The 22,465-nt window shown below is 47.3% G+C and overlaps 1 protein-coding gene and 1 long non-coding RNA gene across 5 annotated transcripts; one reads left to right on the top strand and one right to left on the bottom strand.

The window, feature by feature from the left end:
• Nucleotides 1-1,831: 1,831 nt before the first annotated feature.
• On the bottom strand, nt 1,832-17,321 carry CNOT6L (CCR4-NOT transcription complex subunit 6 like). Of its 3 annotated transcripts, none has more exons than XM_017738994.1 (12): nt 16,663-17,321; nt 9,521-9,642; nt 9,222-9,408; nt 8,734-8,819; nt 8,305-8,394; nt 7,105-7,173; nt 6,660-6,817; nt 6,132-6,286; nt 5,706-5,857; nt 4,742-4,966; nt 4,074-4,276; nt 1,832-3,897 (listed from the first exon to the last, which is right to left on the bottom strand). In XM_017738994.1, the coding sequence occupies exons 1-12, from the start codon at nt 16,854-16,856 to the stop codon at nt 3,685-3,687; spliced, it is 1,854 nt and encodes a 617-aa protein (XP_017594483.1). In that variant the 5' UTR covers nt 16,857-17,321; the 3' UTR covers nt 1,832-3,684. The 3 variants fall into 3 exon arrangements, with proteins under 3 accessions (XP_017594483.1, XP_008635637.1, XP_017594482.1); XM_017738993.1 differs by lacking the exon at nt 16,663-17,321 and adding an exon at nt 13,756-14,786 and having other exon boundaries at nt 2,878-3,897; XM_008637415.2 differs by lacking the exon at nt 16,663-17,321 and having other exon boundaries at nt 9,521-9,823.
• LOC108447838 lies at nt 4,283-20,140 on the top strand. 2 transcript variants are annotated; one of them, XR_001863535.1, is made up of 5 exons: nt 4,283-4,708; nt 7,385-7,575; nt 12,807-13,534; nt 17,637-17,776; nt 19,199-20,140. It is a non-coding gene; the product is annotated as an uncharacterized LOC108447838 (long non-coding RNA). The 2 variants fall into 2 exon arrangements; XR_001863534.1 differs by lacking the exon at nt 4,283-4,708 and having other exon boundaries at nt 7,182-7,575.
• Nucleotides 20,141-22,465: the final 2,325 nt, after the last annotated feature.

A 22,465-nucleotide genomic window follows, 5' to 3' on the forward strand; every position in this document is an offset into this window, starting at 1 on the left:
GCAGGAGCCTGTAATTGCAGGAGTTGGATAGGGTCTGGTGTTGGCTCCTGGCTGTGGAAACACACAAGTGGGAGATTTCCCAGTGACTGGCTGAGGCTTTCTGTGCAGCCCCATTTTCCTGGGATGGGGACCCTGGCCTGGCACAGGAATGTGCCTTGGCCACATGGACTGAGGTGACACAGGTGTGACTTACGACCCTGTGCAGGATTATCCCTGTTTATGATCTGGCTTGGCCATTCTGTGAGGAGGTGTTTAAGGTCTCTAGAATCACATTTGTGCCGCTCGCCCACCCACCCCCGCTGGATGCCAAAAATGTGTCCCTGGGCAGTGACAAGCTGGGAAACACCCACCCAGTCCTCTGTATCCCCCTCCTTCCTGCCCTGTGCTCCTCAGGAACAACAGCAGGGGCAAGAATGGTTGCAAAAGGGCTGTTTGTTCACTCCAGAAGGACCTGGAAGTACACAGGTGGGAAGAAACCGGTGGATGCCCAGACCTATCCATTGTGGATGAGCAATATCCCACCTCCACAGTGATTAAATTTTTTAAAAACTACTTTTTAAAGGCAGGAAAAATGTAGCAGTTCAGGGGTTGATGACCTCCCTTTCCCCAGCTGCTTGAAGGTCCAGGGCAAGCAGCATTTCCTCACGCCAGAGCTCAGCACACTCTCAAATTTAAAGCAAAGCAGCTATTCCCATGAACCAGGGCGTAAATCCCCCTAAAACTGTAGTGTAAGCATACCCGGGAGTGACACTGCAGCTGCCCTGCTCCACGTGCACTTCCATCTTTTCAAGGACAGGACCTCCTGGGTGCAAAGGCAACGCACAAGAAAGAAATCAGACTTAAAAAACCCCTGAGCTCTCACAGTAACCACTGTGAGATGGTGTGGGAGCCTCCAAAGAGGATGGATGAGCCCCAGCACCGGGATCACTCTCACCTGCACCATTACCACAGGGAGGGGTTGGGTGCCATACCTGGATCTAGAGGCTTATGATCTCCACCTAAAGTTGTTTGTAATTAAAGTGAGTTCTTGGCTGATGCTTGGCAGAGAGGATTAAGATGTGAGTGGTTCCCACAAGGTTCTCTTGGGATCTGTGTCACCTTGGAACACCGAAGGGTGAAAGGGAGGGAGTGTGACCAAACTTGTGTACGGTTCAGGCTCCTTACAGGGAAAGAAGGAAGCAAAAATACTCAGCTACATTGTACAAAATTCTCTTTTTTTTATATATATATATATATATGTATATATATATACACAAACAAAACCCCGTATCGGACAGATTCACCAGATTGAGTTTTAAAAAGTTGCTTGTAGAAGGGTGTTGGATTTTGTTTTCTCTGCTGGCTTTAGGCAGTGCTGTCGCTTGGGAGTGGACACCAGGCACCGTGTTTTGGAAAGTAAATGGAGGCAGTGAGGAGCAGGGAAGGGCTTGGAGCCTTTTTTCCAGGTGTTGCCTGCAACGTGCTGGGACCTGAGGCTGGGAAAAAAAGCACCATCCCCTCACTGCTCCTGCTGGGAAGGGAAAACCAGGAGGAGAACAGGAGGAAGCCGCACAGGAGAGGCAGGTAAACATGTGCATCGACTGAAACATAAACAAGACTCTTTTTTTTGTGCAATGTCTGTTAAAATAACATTTTTGTGTTAAAAACCGCACGGCGTGACGAGCGTTGGGAAGTGCAGCAGAGAAAATCCAATGGAACACCTTCCCGCAACGGAACGCTTCCATCGCTAGAAACCAAAGGAAAATCCAACTGGAGCAGCTCACAACGTTTGCCAGGGGTTGGGTTTTTCTGTCCCCATCCTCTCCCACCCCCATATTACAAAACATTGGTGCTGGGTTTTTATTTTTATTACTAAATGGCCTCCTCTGCAGTTCATAGACAATCACGGGTGAATTGGAAGTTCCATTTTATACAAACAGCTCAAAAAATACTGGGAGTGAAGTATGGTTAGGAAACACTGCTCACGTTGGGATCACCGTGCGTGGAGGAACAGGAGGAGCAGGTTAGAGCACGCCTCTGGAGCAGAGCATCCCCCCTCCCCAAAAAACATACAGCAGCTGAATACAGAAAGGTAATGTCCACAAAATTAAGTTTTTCATGCTATTCTACTTTCCAGTGCTCTCCAATCCATGTGCTATGGCCAGGTGGGGAATGCTGAGGTATATTCCAGCAGAGATACCTGCACCCAGAGGAAAATCCATCTCTGGATGGGCTTTTTTTTTTTTTTTCTTGTTTTGTTCTGTTTTTGCACAAAGCAAGTGCTGCACAGGAATTTCCCCCAGCTCCCATCGCTTCCAATTGATCCCAGACCATAGATGACGCCCCCATTTTTTAGGCTCTTCTTTTCCAAGGGAGTTGTCACTTTGCTGAACCCATTTTTGTCTTCTGGCCCACTCCACCCCCTCCCTGGCCCCCAGTCAGAGTCAGGGAGTAGTTTCTCCTCTAAGTCCAATTGATTTTTTTTTTCCCCCCATGGAAAATTTCCTATGTATAAAATGACAAAGGAAATGTTTAATTAAAGAGGAACAGCCTGACTTGGCAGTTTTGCAAGACAGAAGATGGCTCTTTAGTATTTAAAACTAATTTCACAATTCAAATTGGACCTTTTTTGAAGTATACGAATGAGACATAAATATAGGCTTATCAATCTGCTTAAAAATTTCATTCACATCATGGAAAATGTTTTTCATTTATTAAAAATATCACATTTGGAGACTAGAAACAGTAAAGTGCATGAAAAGTTTCAAATAGAAATTCAAGAAAATCTTATAGCAGCAAAAAAGCAGAATAAAGAAAAACTTAAAAACACAGACACGACCTTTTCCTATCACTGTGCCTTTTTTTTTTAAACATTAAGCAGCCGAACAGGTTTTTTTTCAGAAAATTGCATCATGTTTAATGCCTCTTGAGGCACAAGGTTTTGAACTGGCCACCCAGAGCATTAAAAGGAAAGAAAACAAGGATTTCCAACACATCCAAAGAGCATTAACATTTGGGAAGGAACCAGCAGCTTTTTACTTCAGCCCTGACCGACAACAGCTCCGAAACAAATTGGAATCAGGAGAATTTAGAGCTCGAATTTGATCACAGATATATGGCTATCTTTGGTTTTCTGATAGTATTGAGATGAGGGGCAGGGCCACGCTGTCAATCATTTATAGTCAGGTATTAAGTGCTTTGCTAATGTGCAAAATTTATGTTGGATGCAGAGTTCAGTCTCCATTTTGGATTCAAACAAACAGTATTTCTAATATTCTTCCTACAAAACACGCATCTCTAGGTTTGTTTTTCTTTCTCCTAAAAGGTTGGCTCATTTTGCCGCGTTCTGGAAAAAAGCATTACCTTGAAATATGTTAAATGCAAGTTTTTAAATCTCTTTTGTCCATTTAGAAGTGCAGCTTCCTACTGAAAAAAAAAAAAAGCCAGTTTAAAATTAAAAAAAAAAAAACAAAAACCAAACAAAAATTAAATTAAAAACCTGGAAAGGGGAATAATACTTTGGTTCCAGCCCTAGTGCCAAATGATACCAATATGCACCAAAATGTGCAAAATCTCATATCAAACACAGAAGGAAAGGAGCTTGAAGAAGCAGCTTAAGGTTGGCCATACTTCACTCCTAGACAGTGGGATTTACAAGTGTACAGGTCCGTGAGAACAGGTGCGAGCCCGCCCGGCGGGGCTGCACTACCTGCGGGAGGGCAGGTGCACCCCGTTCACCAGGGGCAGCAGCGGCGGGTGGAGCTCCAGCTGCGTCAGCAGGGAGAAGTGGTCGGAGGGGATGTGCGGGTGCGGGCACCCCGTGATGTTGTTGTCCACCAGCCACTGAGGGTCCAAAGGCCCCAGGACTCCGAGCACGTTCATGTGAGTGTTGGAGTAGAAAATGTAGTCAATCACACCCTGCGGAGAGAGGGGGAGACAGCGCGGTGAGGGCAGGGCCCTGCCCGCCCGGCCGGAGGCACCGTGCTGGGGTCAAGCTAGGGCATACCCTGCATCGATCCTCCTTAAACCAGGGGCAGCCAAGGTCAGGGAATTAACACAGCAGTGCCCGCTGTGTCCCGGAGATCGGTGCTTACTTTGAAGTCAAAAGTGTAATTGGTGTAAGGCATCAGGTTGTTCTCGTAGGCGCTCTTGAGCTGGAAGCCGTGCGTGATCCTGCCCTCCGAGGCTCCGTTCTTCCCGTTGCCGCTGAAGTTCATGAGACACTCGTTGTAGCGCAGCTCCTTGAAGTCCTTGTGGTTGTCAGCTACTATGCCATTGCTCAGGTATTCCACCACACCTGTTGGCAAGAGGAAGGGTTTAGGGAGTTGCTTTGAAAGGCAACTTTGGCCTGGGAATGTTAAAAACCAGAACACCACAAAGACATGCCACGAGATCAGAGTTAGCAAAGCAAACCCCTCTCCTCAGAAAGTCTTCATCAGGAACTCACATCTTTCCTACTTCTTATTGCTGCTTTAGGCACAGGTATTTATTTAATGATTTATTTAAGATCTAACTGTGCTTTCCTACACTTTTGAAGGTGCAACCAGCTCTCCTGCAGCATCCGGCTGAGCGCGAAAAGCAGGCGACTCAACCGGAGGACTCGCAGTCTCTTCAGCCAGATTTCCAAAGGCAGCTGCTCCTAGGAAAGCTTTCATCTGTACCTCCCCAGGCAGTGCAAAGCAGCCCCATTGCCTTCAGAGGAAAAAGTGGACTCCAATGGTCTAAGAAGGTAGGTTAAAAACTAAGCCGAAACCAGTCTCACCTGAATCAGGCAGTGAGTTGAGATCTGCACACAGCACCAGAGGGATAGAGTTGGGATCTGCTGTCGGGCTACTGGGCCTGCTTGAGGCTTTCTCCAGGATGTTTTTCAGCTCTGAGACGAACATCATGGTCTGAATGAGTTTTACATCTGAGTATTCGGGGTCCCAGTGCATGTGGGCATTGGCCACGATGAGCAGCTGTTTGTCCACATGAAGCGATTTCATACCTGGATAAACAATTTTAGCAGTGAAAGGTTCTGTGAATGCAGCGGGTTCCCGCTTGTTCGTGCTCAGGGTGTAGCTCCTCAAGGCTCAGGGTCAGACACACCAGCAGATGGGTGTGTTTTCATTGCTTAAACCTGTTGAAATGCCTACAGACTGGCCCAGGAAGCTCCTTCCAGCCCTGGAATTTCTCCTCCTCTGAAGCCATCAGAGCCCCAGGCATGCAGACAGAGCAGGGTGGCAACTTTACCTGTGCTGGAACTGTCTGCTGCATCTGATCAAACTTAATGAAAATGTGACAGTCAATCAAGAGGCAGGAAAAGATACCCAATAATCTCCTCCTTCCACATCAGTACGTTAGCACTGACATCTAATCCCTGGGGGAGGATGGAAGGAGTCAATCAAGGAGAGGAAAAGAGTGGAAAACAGAAGCTGAACATTATTGATAACTACTGGTAAGAACAAATGCGTGTAAACACAGTGACCTTGGGAAAGCTGAGCTGCTCGAGCAGAATCCAGCCGAGTAAGCAAGCAGGGATAAAAGCTTGAAAGGAGAAAAGCAAATGCTGGGCATCTTGCTGCAAGCAAAACCAGGCCAGGAAATCATGACATCTATGCCTGTCTCAGGCACCGATGGGCTGGATTTGGCTGCACCACCAACAGGAACAGCATGTTGGAACCTACGAATAACTCCTGCCTTTCCGTGGAGCTGAGTATCAGTGACGACACCACGGCTGCACTCACTTGCTCCAAATAATTCCTTGTGCACCTCCAACACCACGGCGACTCCGATGTTGTCCTTGGTCATCACTCTGTTCAACATGGCTTCCGAGCCCTCCGAGTTGGCCATGGCCACCTGGTTGAACTCCACCGTGTGCTTCTGCACCAGCGTGAACCTGGGGCAATGGAGAGAGAACCCCAGTGAGCGGCTGTGACCCACAGCCCCCGTGGCAGCGCCCCTGTCTGAAAACCATCCCTGTCTGCTCCCACAGGCACCCTCTCTTCCAAACCACTCGAGCTGCTTCTAGACACCACCCAAGAGCTGCATTTTTGTTCCTGGAAGCAGTGAGAACTCTGAGAGGCAGCTCAGGCTTTGGGAAACTCCTCCCTAATTACTGGAAGCTGTTGTGAGGTTTTAGTGTAATTTTAAAAGCCGCTGCTGCCCCTTACTTTTCCGTTTTGAAGAATATCGCGCAGCCATCCACATGCTTTTTCTCCTGCTCGGACATGATTTTGGCACGTGACTTTGGAGAAAAGAAGCCGTCGTATCCCCGTTCTTTCAAGGCTGGCAGGAAAAGGGTGAAGTATTGCTCCGTTTCCACTTCCTGGAATTGAACACAAACACCTCAGGCTAAAGAAGTGAAGGAAACTTCACTTCCTTGTGCCTGCCCTGGCTTGCAGTCAGAAAAGCTGCTGTCTGCACAATCCGTGGCACTTCCTAGACTGATGGCCCGCTGGGAACTGATGTGCATTCCTGGATTTCCTGGAATCCCTCCCAAAGGCAAAGTGACAGGTATGTCTTGAATAGCAGTAGACTACACCTAATATTTTTGACGCTGGAATATGGATACACAGCTTGTATTGGCAAGACCTGGAATTTGCTATCGAGCAGGTGACTATGGTGCTCTCAAGGGAACACTTAACCCTAAAAGTGGAGGTTCATGCTTTCTGATGGAAAATGCAGTTATTTTTAATTACCTGAAGACTAATGATATCTGCATCACAGTTGACAATTTCTTCCATGATTCCCTTTTTCCTGTACTCCCAATTGAGTGCCCAAGATGGGCAGTAGCCATAGAGCTGCCGGGTGGCATATTTATCACACAACACATTGTAACACATAACTGTAAATGAAGCTGCAAGGACAGAGACAAAGGGAAAGGTTATCAGCCTCTGGATACTCTTTGACTTGGGCAAAGAGTGGCTGGAAGAGCTACGACAAAGCCCAACACGGAAAAGAAATGCCCAGCATCCCGTTCAAATGACAAAAATGGTATTTACAGCACAGCTGTATGTTAATTTTTCTCGTGCCAACGAACGCTAGTGAAATTGCTATTTTCACTCTGGTCCAGGAAAATGAAGCCCAAGACAATTTTCCCAGTGTGTCATCTCGTGAACACAGAGAAAAGAACCATAGATTTACCTGAGGGCAGAATTTGGTCTCGTTCTTTTAAAGTAATCCATGGCCTTGGAGGCAGCTGCTCTGGATGAACTACAAAAAAAAATTAAAGCAGTGATTAATTCAGGGTTTCTGTTTGTAAGTTACAAATTCTAAGTCAAAGTGATGACTGAACAGTAATGTATTTTGCATCCCCAGCTCCCCGAGTCTTCAGGGGAGGCAAAAATCATTTAATGGAGTGGCTCTAGTATGGGAAACATTGTGATTTGTAAGATTCATGACTATTTTTGTCTCTTGTTTTCAGATTTAGAAGTGCCACCAAAATACTCCTGCACATTGAATAATCTGCTGAAGAAGGGGGGGTAAATCCTCGCATGGTTCAGCCATCTCTTTTCCAAGAACCTCACCCCATTCCTGCAGTGCCTTAACTTGGGACACATTGAGTGGCAAAGCAGAAGGCTCAGTTACAGAACCACAAAGCAGGACTGAAGTCAGGTAGTGGATGTTTTTAATGGCTTTGGTGTTTCTTGAGCTAAATTTGACATTCTGCTTGCATTTAAATGATTATTTCTGGTGGGGAGAACCAAAATGGCCTCAGCAAGGCAGACTGTGCCCTTGGTTGGTAATTGAAGGGTTTCAAACAGAACAGAGAGAACATCTGGCTGTAACGTGGGAAAAGCTTAGACAGTACGCATCAGCCTCTTCCACTGTGTGTGAGGGTGTTTTTTGGGATGATTGCAGCCACCTGACAAAAGCACTAAAGCAGTGAGGAAATGCTCTCCCCTCCAGTGGTCCAGACTCTTGTTTCAGCAGCAAATCCTACTTTTAAAGCCTTTTTGCCCACCAGATCCGTAGGACTGTACCTGCTAGATTGTCAAGCATGTAGTTCAGTAGCTTTCGGGTTCCGTCTGGATCCTGGTAGAGGCTGAGAATATCTTGGGATAAAGGATTGCCTGCCAACAGCACAAAACAACAGCGGGGGGGATCAGCTGCCTGCCTTTCTTGAGGCTTTCCACCCAAAGAAAATCTCGCAGAATGAGAATAGACAAATTAACTCAGCAGGTTCAAGGGTTTATTTCCCTGTCTGCAGATTTCAAACGGGCTCCTAAGGAAGTTTAGCAGCACGAAGAAAGAGAAGCATTGTTTTCCCGACTGAGACTCTTGTTTCAGCAGCAAAATCCTACTTTTAAAGCCTTTTTGCCCACCAGATCCGTAGGACTGTACCTGCTAGATTGTCAAGCATGTAGTTCAGTAGCTTTCGGGTTCCGTCTGGATCCTGGTAGAGGCTGAGAATATCTTGGGATAAAGGATTGCCTGCCAACAGCACAAAACAACAGCGGGGGGGATCAGCTGCCTGCCTTTCTTGAGGCTTTCCACCCAAAGAAAATCTCGCAGAATGAGAATAGACAAATTAACTCAGCAGGTTCAAGGGTTTATTTCCCTGTCTGCAGATTTCAAACGGGCTCCTAAGGAAGTTTAGCAGCACGAAGAAAGAGAAGCATTGTTTTCCCGACTGCCTGGTCATTTTTGCAACAAACTTAACGCTTAAAATAACCTGTAAGAAAACCTTGAGGTAATAGAGGGAGGTTTTGAGCCCAGCCCCCCTCACGACTCCAGAGAACTCATAGGAATATGGAACTGGAAAGAGCTCACCTTTCAAACCCAGGGTTTGCAGCTGGAAGAGCCGTCCAAGTTCATAAGGCAAAACCCGTAACAGATTGTTATTTAAAAGCAATTCCCTGCAGCAAATGCAAAAACACTCTGAGTGAGTATCACTGCAGAAGGCAACTCCTAAGGTGCTGTACGCTGCTTGTCCTCAAAGAGAACACTTCTCACCCTGAATTTTATTATGGGGAGATATGCTGTATCTTCCCATGTCAAAGCACGACTGAAATACATTTATTAGGGGGAAAAAAGGCACAAAACCCACGATGAAACCAGGGGTGAAAACAGTGATGTACCAATGATCAGAAAAAAAAGCCCGGTGAACCCAAAAGCAGTTACTGTAACTGAAGCTCTGCACCAACCTGGAATTTTTCAGGATTATTTGAAATACAAGCACATAAAACAAACTGAAACTCTCGGCCCCGATCCCACGATAGAGATTTTTTGGGGGAGTTAACCAGAATAATTCCCCTCACCTGAGAGACACCATGTTTCCTAGTTCTGCTGGTAAACTTCTGAGTTTGTTGGATGACAGATCCAGGTAAACCAGATTGTGAAGCTTGGCAATATCAGGTGGAATGCGAGTAAGGTTGTTGTCATTGAGGTGCAGAGCAGTCAGGTGTGTCAGCGACCACAGCGACGTACTTAAGCTCCGCACTCTCCCTGAAAGAGGGAAGCAAGGAACCACCTCTTCACTCTGGAACCACTGGACACAAACTGGATCTGGAGTGGTCTGGGGCACCAACTATGGGAACTTAAACTCCAACCAACTCACCCGAGATCTCTAATTCAGCCCAGTGCGACTTCTTCCCATTGGCCACCTCTTCCGCTGACATGATGGTGTAAATTCTGCGAGGATCTGGAGGATCATATTTTTCCTTTGGCATCCCTGTTAGTCTGAAAGACCATCACAACTGTTACTCGACAGCATTCCTTTGTTTCTATCCCGCCATGAGCTCGCCTTCCCCAGGGACACCCCGCAACAACACGTCCCAAAGTTGATGCACAGTATCGGGCTGCCATCAGCTCGCTGAGCCGAGCAGGTGCTCACACCTGGGCAGGATTCCAGGATGGAAAAGAGCACTTCTTCCTAGGAAGCTGGGGTTTCTGCAGTCACCTGCTGGTTTCCCAGTTTACCCCCCATAACCCACGGAGTTGCTTGCTGTGTGCTTGCTGCTGCAGAACCTGCAGACAAGATCAGAGCGTTCCGCTGCTCCTGGCAAAAGCGCACGGACTGCTCCCTCCTGTAGCTTGCACAAGGAACCAAGGATTGAAGGGAAGGCTCTTATTTTCAACATACAAAATCCCACTTCTCCACTCCACTTATACAAGGCTTGAAATTGCAGTCTGAGGGGGAATTAGCTCCATTTTCCCACTAACTATCCAGCTTTTGCGTTTTGCGCTTTTTCATGCTCGGGATCACTCAAGCCCTTTGTATTCCTAATGGCCCAGGAGCCATAAAAGGAGCTCAGGTAAAGTTCCCATTTAGCTGTTCAGGGGCACAAAGGGCTCCAGCCCAGTGCAAAATGTGAGTATCAGATGCCGAAGGATGAGCCTGTGCACACCAAATTCATCCAGTTGTCCTGACTGTCAGAAGGGAGCTCTGATGTCCCATTCAAAAACCATCCACTTTCCGGGGAACACAGGGAGCAATTTTATTCCGTGCCTCCCTCGGCTGTTGTGCTGAGCAGGACTGTGTGTGACTTAAAAACACGAGGTTAGCTGACTTTGCTGTTTGCTGGTCTCTTCCTCCCCAGACACACTCCCCAAAATCCACGAGCTTTGATTTTATCCAAATCCACAGCTGCTCCACAGGATGCAGCTCTTCCCTCACACAGACATCTCTCCTACAGCTGGCGGCCGTAGCTGTGAAGCTCTTCAAACAACTGTAACTCGAATTCAAGGTAACAAGCTGAGGGTTTTGTTCAGCAAGTCCAACTAACCAAAGAGTCTGCTTTCCCTTTATGAGGGTCAAGTCCTGCAGCATTTCCAGCTGACGCCAACAGCCAGAGCAGCGTTCCGGCACGGCACAGGAGCAGGAGCTGCAAGGGCCGTCCCCTGCCAAGGGTCTCAGTTACAGGGCTGCTGCTTCCTTCCCTGACGAACGCCCAAGCAAATTCCAGGGGCAAATGCGAGCCCTACATCTAATTATAGCCCCCTGTTATTTCCAGGTGAAGTCACACAGCGAGCAGAGCTACGGCGTAAGAGGATTCTGCGCTCACACTGCCTGGCACGGGGCCACGAAGGAAAACAGTTACTTAAGGACAAGGGATTAGACCTGAAATCCTTCCACCCTCGTTCCAGACCCCCAAAATCAGGAACGGCCTTTCCCCCACACACAAACAGGCTGTGATTTGGGAGTGCCAAATCTCTGGTGCTTGGGTTTTGCTGGATTTATCTTCACTCTTCAAGTGCCTGTGTGAAAGTGGGGAGCACTTGAACAGACTCCTCACGGCCCCTGCCAGGCCACAGGAACCCTATTCCGCCTGCCCTCGCTGTTTAATCTGTTTTATCTTAAACTGATCAATACCTCTACCACATCTGGACCCAAGACACAGCAAACTTTGCTGTCCAAACCCCAGGATTTGGGGGAGTGCTCTGTGATGAAGTCCTTAAAACCACGGTGGTGAGACCACCTGAGCCATCCCCTACCCATCCACACCAGCCCACAGGTGGCCACTGACCCCTGACACCATCTGAAAGCTCCAGGATTGCTCCTTGGCAGGGCACCCGATGCTGAAACATGGCTCATTAAGAGAAGTGCTCTGCCAACGTAGAGCAAAGTGTGGCCATCAGGGGCCTTCCAGAGAAGTGAGCCCTGAGCTGGGAGGCAAAGGACGCGCACATTTTTCAGCTGTTAGTCACTTTAACATTGCTTTGAAATAGTGGTGAGTCAAACAGGCAGCAGTGTCATTGCCACAGTTACAGAAAGGGGAAAACAAGCCTAAATCAAATGCACCTTTTTTTTCTCCTTTTGCATCACAGCAACATTGAGCAAGACTTAAAAGTCACCATGTGTCATTTTTTTCTTAGGCAAAAAATGAATTCTGCCTGGGTTCCCAACTCCTCCTGTTCCCATCTCCCACTCTGCTTGTCCTGGAACTAAAACAATACACAGAAATCTCAACCTGTTTTTGCTCAGTCTTCTGGGAACTACACTGAGTTCCCTGAATCCGTTAACCCCAAAACTGGATGCACATCAGTGCAAATTTTTGCAGGCTTTTCTCCTAAAGGCTCTCCTTGGAAAACTTTTGAAGCTACTACAACTTGCTCTTCGCTACAGATCCAATTCTGTAAACTTAAATAGTGTGACCCTGATTTTGTGTCAAACACAAAATCTCTTCGCCATTTTGTGTAAATTAAAGAAAATCTGAAGATGGGAACATCAGTGCATTAGTAAGAACAATATTTAAGTTCTGGGGGTTCCTAGAGTCCATCCCCAAAAACCCAGAGATGCCTGGCAGAGCAGGATTACTCAGCTGGAACCCTAGGTGTGGTCCTGGGTGAGCCTACGTAGCTCTCTGAGGAGCATATAAAAAGAGCCAGGGACAGGTAATGTGCTTCCAGCGGTAGGTCTGTGTCTGCCTTTTCCTTGGACATTTGGGCTTTTGTGCTGTTATATTTGCTGGGTTTTTTGTGTATGGGGCATGCTGACTATCTTTTAAAGCGTGTGGGAAGAAAAGGAATAATGGAACACTACTGAAGGTGTGAGGAGTGTCAAAGAGGAAAGGTTGAGCTATTGGGTTGCAGCAGAGGCTTTTAATATGAAGAAATGTTTTTTGGGCAACAAACAACAGGAACTTCTGGGTTGTAGACACACAGTCCCTTCCCCAAGGAGTGCAGAAGATGCATTTCTTAAATTACAGTGACCATAACATGTTTTGTTTAAGTTCTTTCATTCCTCAATGCATAAATAAGTTGTCTAATGAGTGGGCAAATGGAGAAGAGCTGTGCCTGCATCCTGCTGCAGCCCTGTGTTCATGGATGTTTGGCACAGCTCCAAACCCTCGCCTCCAGCCCAGTGACATTCTTTGTGATTCTCTTTTTTTTTTCCCCCCCAGCCTCTCTATATGGATGAGTCAAACTGCCAAAGCATTTTGGAAACAATCCAGCAGCCAGCCCTGAGTCGCTCCTCCTTCCTCTGAGCACAGCTGACTGTCCATCCCCTTCCATATGGTGATCCCTCCCAGGAATTACCCATCCTGCTGGCTGATGGGGCGTGCGCGTGTGTACACACACGTTGCTGAACGCTGGCAAGTCGGGCTGAAAGCTGGAAAAGAGCACCATTTTTATCTGTTTATCTAAATGTCTATTTATGTGTTTTGTAATCAGTCCTGAGCGGCTGCAAAGGCGGCAGAGGAAGGCTGCTCGTCTGCACTGCTCTGCTTTTAGGAGAGTGTGACAAAAGCCTCCCCATTTCAGCCTCCCCAAGGAGAAGAGAAGCACAGCCAGTACCCACAAATACAAAAACAGGCTTGGAGTACTCTGGGGGGGAGGAAAATCAGGTGATTGTTCAAGGGTGTATGTTAAAGAGGATTTAAGGAAACCTGCCAATACTGGGGTATGTACAGATGTGTTAGCTGAAGGTAAACTATTTGCTGTATCCCTGCATACAGTATCTAGTGTGTATATACTAGCAAGAAAATATTGGAGAATGGGGAATTTTGGTGGTCTTTTGTGTGGATCCGAGCTTTTTTCATGGTGCTTTCCTGCAGGAATATGTCCAACCACCTCTGTGTACACTGCCTCTCCCAAGAATTCAATGAGCACCCCAAGTCTGCCATGGCAGGTACTGTCTCTTTCCAGATTCTTATTCCAAGTACCCTGACTGGGGATAGAGATTAGCAGAGAATCAAATACAAATGCCTCATCGTGTTTTTTCTATTAAAAAACCCCAAACAATAAAAAACAGTGTTTGAGGAGATCTGAAACAATTCCTGAGGTAAGTCTGACACAGAGCACAAGCAAATTCAAGTGGGGAATAGGTAAAGGTAAGAGGTAACCATTTACCTGCAGTAAATTCAGTGGTGCTGGGATCCCAGGGGGCTCCACGTTATCTCTTCAACAGAGATCATAAAAGCCCAGAGAAGCACAGGCAAGTCACAGAAGCAAACAGCAAAAGCCAAGGGGAGGAGTGGGAAGGGAGGGAACGAGCTCTATTTGATTAATTCCAGAGCCAACTGGCACTTGCTTGATGGAAATGCTAATTGTCCCACTGACATACACCCACTAGTTATTCCCCCCATTCCCTCATCTCCTGTAAATGAAGCAGTCTTTTCTTAAATCACAGGTAACACAAGAATACCCAGGTTTCCACCCTTCCTTTTCCTCCATGTCACACCCCCACTTACGAGAGCAGCTGAACTATGTACTGCATGGAAACCCTACACAGCGTTACATAGCTGCTTTTTATTGCTCTGCTTGGTTAAGAGTCACTCCTCACTCCAAAAGAACAGCTCCCGCCCCGTTGGAAGCAGCCTGTTACCTCTCAGCGTGCGCATGACAGCTCCTGAATATCCACATCACTGAGTGATACCTGCCTTTGTCTGCGGGTGCCTTTTACACTTTCTACTTCCAGAGCAGCTCCTGGGGCTGCTTTACATGCAAACGCAGGGCAGGCTGCTCCCAAAAAGTAAGGCTTTGCTTACCAGAAATGCATGCAAGGGGCTACTGTAGGGCAAGAAGTGTTTCCAGCAGCCAGCCTGTAAATAAATCTCATCAGAAGCCCCCAAAGGGCTGGTTTAAACAGTGCACTCACTTATTTACACAAGTATCTTGCACTGTTTCAGAGAAATGACCCACTTGCAATGCTGCTCCATCCCCTGGAGAGTGCTGGGTTTCTAATGAGATCCAGGGCAGAGTGGCTTAAAGGATTAGGAACTGAAGTCACTGGGAGTCTGGGGAAGGAAGAAGCCAGCGCTGGATCAAGACAAAACACTGTCCTGGGCTGTGGGCATGGAAGAGCAGCAGCCATGTACAGCTGCAACTTAAAGCAGGAGGCTTCCCTAGGACTGCTTTGGCAGCCGCGGGACTGGGGAGACGGAGGAACTCCCAACAGCATGAACAGAGTGAGCCTGCAGTGCCGAGGTGTGCGAGTGCCCCTCCGAGCCCTGAGGGAAGAGCTGTTCTATCAAGGCTGATCCGACGACACCCATTCAGTCACGCCTGAGAAATGAGAAAGACCCTGCTCCGGCTGCTGCTGTGAGCCAACACCGTGTCTCATCCAGCTCCTCAGGATCAATACCTGGAGAGAAGTCAGCTATTGACCTGTTTCCTGAGCAAAACTACACCGGAATTATGAATCCATGCACACTGCAGGGACTCGGGAGAGGTCTTCTCAATGAACCTTCAGATACAGTTGGAATCATCAATACCCTTTCATCCTTCAAAGCAAAGTTTGTGCTAGGAGAAAAGAAATGAGATTATTTCCACGGCCACGCTATCATCTTCCCTTTTCAGTGGGAGACTGCCAGCACTACCACAAAATAAGCAAAGCCCAGCAACACTTCAGCTACTCTCCCTCTACAATCCAAAGAAATCTGCCACTGTAAAACTTAATTCAAACAGCTTTCGAGTTACAAGGCTTGCCTTGTTCAACTTCAGGTAAGTTTGGATGAGTCAAAGCTCAAGATTTTAAAAGAAAGGAGGAAAAAAAGGGAAAAAAAGCCAAAGGAAAAAGTAGACACCGATAGTGGAAACTGTTTTGCAATCACTGGCACAATAAATGAGCCTTTTCAGTTTGAACAGGCCACAGGATGCTGCACTACTGCTCAAAGTAGCCGGGCTTGTATGCTCAGGAGAAGAGAGAAGGGATCTGTTAAAAAAGCCCCCAGTTTATAGGAATAAACCCTGTTCTCCAGAGGGTGTGTTTAAATGTGCTTTGCATTTTAATCTCGGAAGAAGAAAGGTTTGCCTAATAGCCTGAGCAAAGCATATTATTTGAATATTGACCGATAGTTCAGCTGCTTCTCTATCTGATTATCCCAGTCTTTCCCATGAGCATTTACATCATGCTAAAACTTCCAAACAGAATCCCAGACTGGTTTGGGTTGGAAGGCACCTTAAAGCCTGTCCAGTTCCACCTCCTAGCTACGGGCAGGGACACTTTCCACTGTCCCAGGCTGCCCTAAGCCCCGTCCAACCTTGCCTTGGACACTTCCAGGGATCCAGGGGCAGCCACAGCTTCTCTGGGCACCCTGCTCCAGAAGAGAGGCTGAACTTGTGTGGGTTCCTCTGTTCAGCCACCCGAAGGGATTTCACCTAAAGCCAGAGAATACCTTTGGTAAATTTTGCTGTAGTTTTTCAAACAGGTTGGTTTTCTGGTATTCTTAACATACTGGCATGTGAGAGCTTAACTACAGAGTTCTCTGAAAGGCAGTTAAAGAAGACAAATGCAGTCCAAAGGCCTGGTGCTACCTCCCCTGCTGTACAGAAATGGAGAGTAAAGGAAGAACTCAGACACAGTGGATTAGGTGCAAGAGGCAGGTATGGATTCAGGAATGCTGAAGCCTTGTTGACAGCCTGAGGTTTTCAACCACGTAATTTTCCAAGCAGAAAATACTTGTGAGTTATACTCATCTCCCCATGTCCAGGGTTGTTTTGCTCAGACCTGCAGCTGCCATGAAATAAATGGCCAATGACTAAAAACTGAATTATTCCCCCTTTACCTGCAGGGGAAGCACCCGGGCGTTCCTGGAGCAGGCAGAAAAACACCTGGCAGTTCAGCACAGGCCTAGTCTCAAACTTCCTGGTCTATCCACAGGTCTCAAAATACTTTACAGATGTGCTCCTCTTATCCACTCAAAACATTCCTGATTTCTCTGATGCACACTGCTCCTTCACAGTCTCTTGCTCCAGACTACGGAGGAGAAGGAAGAGGCTCATTGCACAGGTACAAACATGTTCCTGGAGATCAACCTGCTCCCAATGGCAAGATGTGACTTGGATGGAGGAAAAAACGTGAGCCCAGCTCCTCCTGGCACCTGGAACTGTTCTGCTATGTGAGAAGTCATCTGGCCCTGCTTTCCTTTTGCTTTCTTAACCTTCCAGAACAAAACGGGATTAGAGGAAAGGCGTTCACAAGTGGAAATTTTGGCTGGGCAGTCATTCATCCTGTGCTAGCTCTTTCCCACTGCCAGGGCTAGTTGTAAATTAATGTAACACAGTAAGTAGAAACTGAATTTTGAGCTATAGGGGAAGAGGGAAGAGCAAAGGATATTCTCCATGTGTCAAGGCTGACTCAGGATTAAGGACATTTTTTTGTGGGACATACACCCTCCTTGTGATCTCACACAGGATGGTGATATCCAGCAAAGCATACAAAGGATGTTTTCTGCTTTCCCCCTTGCTCAGTTTTCCTGGGAGTATCGTGTGGAAAAAAAAGAGCTACAAATCTGCAGAAGGAGGTCTTCAACACTCTCTTTAGATGGTGCTTAAACCCAGAGCCTTTTCAGAGGGCCTTTAGATTGATTTCTTAGGAAGAAAAAAAAAACCCAACCAAACTAATTTGTGATTAGAAGGCACCAAGATGTTCACTCAGATGGAAGCATTCCTGAAAAGCGAGGGGAAAACTACCCAAGCAATTCATTCAGCTGCCCTAAAGGGTAAACGGCAAACTTGAGCACCATCCACAAACCCTGATTATTATTACTATTATTATTATTAACAGCTTGACCAAAAGCTTATGGGTTTTGTATTTTTCTTTGTACTCCTGGAAGCTGATGAACTAAAACAACGTGTTTGACACCAAAACAAGGAGGAGGGTCCCCCTGCAGCAACACAAGGCTAAACATTCCTCCCTCTCCTGCAGCCTGCGGAGCTGCCTGAGCCCGGGAATATGTTTTGCCTTTACAAAAAGCACGTAATATGTTTAATTGGGTCTTTCCTTGCAGGCCGCTGGAAGTAGCAGTCTGGGGAGCTGTTGTTGACTTGCAGCAGTAATTGTGGAAGGACTGGTGGCCAGGATAAAGAACACTTACTCGGGCTCTTTGCTTTGCATTCCCGTTCCCAACACAGCCTCTGGAGACTACAGGTGGGTGCAGAACTCTGGAACGGGAAAGGCCCACGGGAGAAGAGCTGCCTCCAGCAGTTTCCCAGCCATAAAAATTAAAAAATCCTAGCTGAGGGCACAAGAGGTTTCCCTTCATGCTTTGTTTAGGGTAAGGAATAATCCAGATCCACATCAGCGGGGATGATGGCAGGGTGCTCTGAAGGATTTGTCTCTTCATGTCTAAAATTTCCCAACCCTCAAGCTGCAAGTGGGGGGAACCCAAAACTAAACTCTGCTGAAGGGTTAATTTCAATCTAGAATATGCACTTACACCCCAGCCTTCATATCCTGGAAATCTGCATTTGGAGTCCCACAGCCCTTTTATCCACATTTTTTCTGTCTTTCTCAGAGAAAGCACCAAGCAAGCAGAATGGGGAAGACAATACACCACATGTACATAACTGCTGAGCATAAATGGTGCTGTGCAGTCATAAACACTATTAATGATTCCCATCAGGAAACGCCACTGTAGGGCTGAGCACACACGACCCTATCTGCTCTGCATCTATACACACAGGTTACAAGCTGTAGTTCAATTACTCATGTGCAAGACACCCAACAGCCCACCGGGTTTCTCTTCTGTTCCCCGGTCTGGTGCAGCTCCCAAAATCCCTGTGCTTGCTGACTGCACCTGACTTGTAGCTACAATGGCTTGGAGTTGCTTTTTGTTCACCTTGGAGCATTTTTCTAAGTGCTGTTCTAACATCTCCCCCTGAAAGGGATAAAATGTGTTCCTTGTAGAACACCACACAGTGCATTTCTGCCTATCTTTAATTCTATTTTCCATGATCACCTGTCAATTCGCTTTCTGGTGGTGTCTGAATACTCCTAAAGTTACACCTCTGTAGGGACATGCCCAAGACACTGTAGAAGCTGTTCTTCTAAACAGGATTCCAGAAAGATTTTCTTCCAATGCTCTCCTTTATTTAGAATAACTTCAGTTTGGTGTTTGTTTTTTGTTTTGGGGGGGAGTGTGGATTTCTTTTTCTCCTTCTCAATTCAGAATTTTCTCCCACATAACAGCACCCAAGTCAGGCTCAGTACCTTGCCATCGGAGGTAAGCGTCACGTAGCCCTTTTGTGAATTTACTAAGCTGCCAGCTGAGCCAGTCAGCATGTTCAGCTAAAGGCCTTCCACGGTGCTCTCTGCATCCAGCTCCAAGATCTGAAGGCACAAATGGATCCAGCAAATCCCGTGCATATTAAGTTCTTTTTGCCATTTCCTGCCACACACTACTGTTTATTTCAAGTTGATCTTTTTGGGGTGGTCTTGTGGCGGGAAGTTTGATGACAGCCCTGAGGTGCACACAAGACAGGGAAGGAGAGCAGCAGAATTCCAGAAATACTGTCACCACCTAAGGATCTCGATAAAGAAACCTCTCTCTTTTTTTTTTAATCATTACAGGTCAGATGGAGAAGCTGCACAGACAAATCACTGGAACCCAAAGAATTAATCAGAAGGTGAAGTTACACCACACTGTCACTGTAACAAGCACCCAAGCCTTGATTACAGCCTGCCATCAAGAGAACCACAGGATCTGGACAAAAAAAAATATTACAAGAGGCTTAGCATTTAATGCTCTAAAGCACTAAATCCACAGCAAATCCTCCTGAATCTAAATATGCCTAAAATATATTTTAACTTTTTTTTTTTAAGTTTTCACAAATGCCATCTTATGCTCCCAGAAAACTAAGCTCCGCTGTTACTTTTGCTTTCTCGGTAGTCCGCAAATCAGGTGCCCTTTTGGGCACCCCAAAAGCTCTTTCCAAAAAAACTGCAAGCAAGTAAGCACTTATTTGGATTTATCTCCTCTTTTAAACCCAAGTTACCCAAAAGTGTCCTGCAAATTACAGCTGACAGAAGCAGAACTTTTTGGGGGTGGTTCAAGAAAGCTTGCTTGGAAATTGTGCATGATACTGATGCCTAATTTTATCACTTAAAACCCCAGGGAAGGTTTTAATAAGAAAAAAGAAATACACTCCCCCATTTGTGCACGTTGACTCGAACAAAAAAGCCAGTGGCTGCTGTGATTTCCCTAACTGTAAGTTTTAATTCTTGGTGGTTTAGTTTTAAATTAAGTAGAGACTTAACCAGTGTGGAAATTAATTAATTTTTCTCCACTGGTGCCTTTTCATTCTCCTAACAGAGTCCACACACACGCACCCTGGGATCACTTTCTGGCTTATTTCTCCTATGACTGGTGTGAAAGCTAAACTTGGTCAAAAGCCTGCCTGGCTTTTTGCAAAACCAAGGTTGTTAATGGAAAACAACAGTATAATCCCAGTTTATCCCATGAAATGGAAGTCTTATCAACACCTTCGGGTGGAAAGAGAACAGCCGTAATGTCACTTACTTCCACAAGAGAATTCCCACTGCAAATGTGATGGAGCTCCTACAGATTCTGGATGGGAAGAGGAGAGCCCCACACAGCAAATACACCCGGAGCAGCTGTCCCTTCCCTTCCCAGCCAGGCAAATAAATGCCTGAGCAGGCTACATGCCTGGAAGCGGCGCTGCTACCAGGGACAGGGAAAAACACCCTTTAGAAAACGAAAACAAGCTCTATCAGTAAAAGTGCACTTCTGCAGATAACTGCTCCTGCAGCTGGGACTTCTGCTGGCACAGCTCTGTCAGTCACGGGTCACACTCCGTCACCGCGCGCACAGACAGAGCTGTGCCAGCAGAAGTTCGCCGTGCAGACCTGGTGGGAAACTCCGCAGCCACTGACGTGGATCGGCAAAGTTTTGTCTTTTTCGTGCTGCAACCGAGGTAAGTTTTTCCAGCAGTCTGATGATGGGGAGTCTCACCCCTGACACATTAGGATCTGGCCTTCCAAGGATAGGAGAAAACCAAACTTTGCACAGGAACACCTATGGGCCATTTACGCTGAGTTTTATCCTTCAATTAAATACACTAACTAAATGAGAAAGAGCCCCTGTAGGAAGAAAAGATAAAAGGGAATAAATTAAATTGTGCTGTACTTCAGCACTCGGAGCAGCCCCCGCTTTTAATAGTAAGAAGGGAACAAAAACGAAAGTGTTTGACGGGATTTGTTTAGCAGACAGCAGAGCACTGCAGAATTTCCACTGCTCCATGAAACCCAAAAGGCACACTGCAGCGGGGCTTTTGGCACCCTCAGTCACCTCTGGAGAAGATTTAATGCCTGGGCTGGAGCTCAAACACAAGTTCTGTTTGGGTGACCCAACACGATCCTGCAGATTGGTGATGGGGATCATTATTCCAGAGCACAGAGCAGTGAGGTGTCAGCAGTGCACGCTGTCTGTCTGCTCCGGATCAAAATGCTAAACTCAGGCTGGAAATCCCACACTCAGTGGGGAGGGACGCACGGAGGGAGCAGGGCTCCGTCCAGGACGTCAGGTCAGGCCGCGGTGCTCGCAGGCAGCGCAGAGCAAACCTCGGTGTCCCGCCAGCCGGGGTCTGCTGGGAGGCACCGCCAGCACGTGGCCGTGCCCACGGCTGCTGCCTTCCGGGACAGGAACGTTTGGAAGGGCCAATTTCCCTCTTTTTCACAGGGAGAACACAGAAATAAAATCACTGGCAGTGTCATCTTGGTAAAGGCTGTGCTCTGCCTCCACGAGAGCTCTCTGGCCCTCCAAACTGGGATAGAGCTTCTAGGAATTCCCTGGGTTGTGTCACGCTGTAGTTAGGAATAATGTGCTATTTTTTTCTTCTTTAAAAATAAACACTTTACCATCACTTTCATTATCAGCCATGTCTACACACCATGAACGACTTCTGGGTGGGTGTTTGCCCCTCTACGTTAGCTTTGGGTTGTGGGGGAGCATCACAGAGAGGGGAGGGCACCGCTATGGATTTAATTGTAAAGAATTCTCTGCTTAACCAAGGCCATCTAAAATCCTTATCAGCACGGCAGCTCAGGAGAAGTTGAACCTCCCCAAAACAAATACTCAGCCTATTCAAAGTTTCCAAAATGGCCCGATAAAAGCCACTGGTCTAAAGATTTCCAGAAGGTCAGATAAAATGTGGTGTGGCTGGGAGCAGCGGAGCCCTTCACTACATTTACCAGGAGCACTTCAGTTTAAAAAGCGAGCCCCAGACTGTAACAGAAACTCAGTGTTTAGGTGTTTGCTTTCATTTGCAAGCACCACTGCCGTGGCTGGCAGCCCAGGTTTTATTGCAGGTGACACTCCTGTCATCTTCCTCCTACGGAACTGCTGCAGACTACTGGGAAACCGCTGGGAAAAGGTGGAGACCAGTGTCTCCCCAAAACATCCTAACCCCAAAAGTAGCCTCACCGCAAACACACCCTCACCAGTATGCTGGGGTCACCCACAGCGCCAGGCCAAGGTCCCATCATGGGATGTCAAGGGGATTTGGGGACAAGCGTTCGCCCCCTGGCCAGGATTCGCCCCGTGGCCAAGTATCACCCTACAGCCACGGTTCACCTCATGGCTGCGATGAGTCCCGCGGCTGAGGCTCACCCCAAGGCTGGGATTTGCCCCATGACCGGGATTTACCCCACAACCAGGACTCGCCCCACGGCCGGGGTTCACCCTATGGCCAGGATCCGCCCCACGACAGGGATTTGCCCCCGGACTGGGGTTCGTCCCACGGCTGAGGTTCACCTCACGGGGTTCACTCCAGGGCCCGCGTTCATCCCACGACCGGGATTTGCCCCACGGTCACGGTT

This window comes from Corvus brachyrhynchos, unplaced genomic scaffold (genome assembly GCF_000691975.1).
Source record: "Corvus brachyrhynchos isolate BGI_N302 unplaced genomic scaffold, ASM69197v1 scaffold597, whole genome shotgun sequence".
Taxonomy (NCBI): Eukaryota; Metazoa; Chordata; class Aves; order Passeriformes; family Corvidae; genus Corvus; species Corvus brachyrhynchos.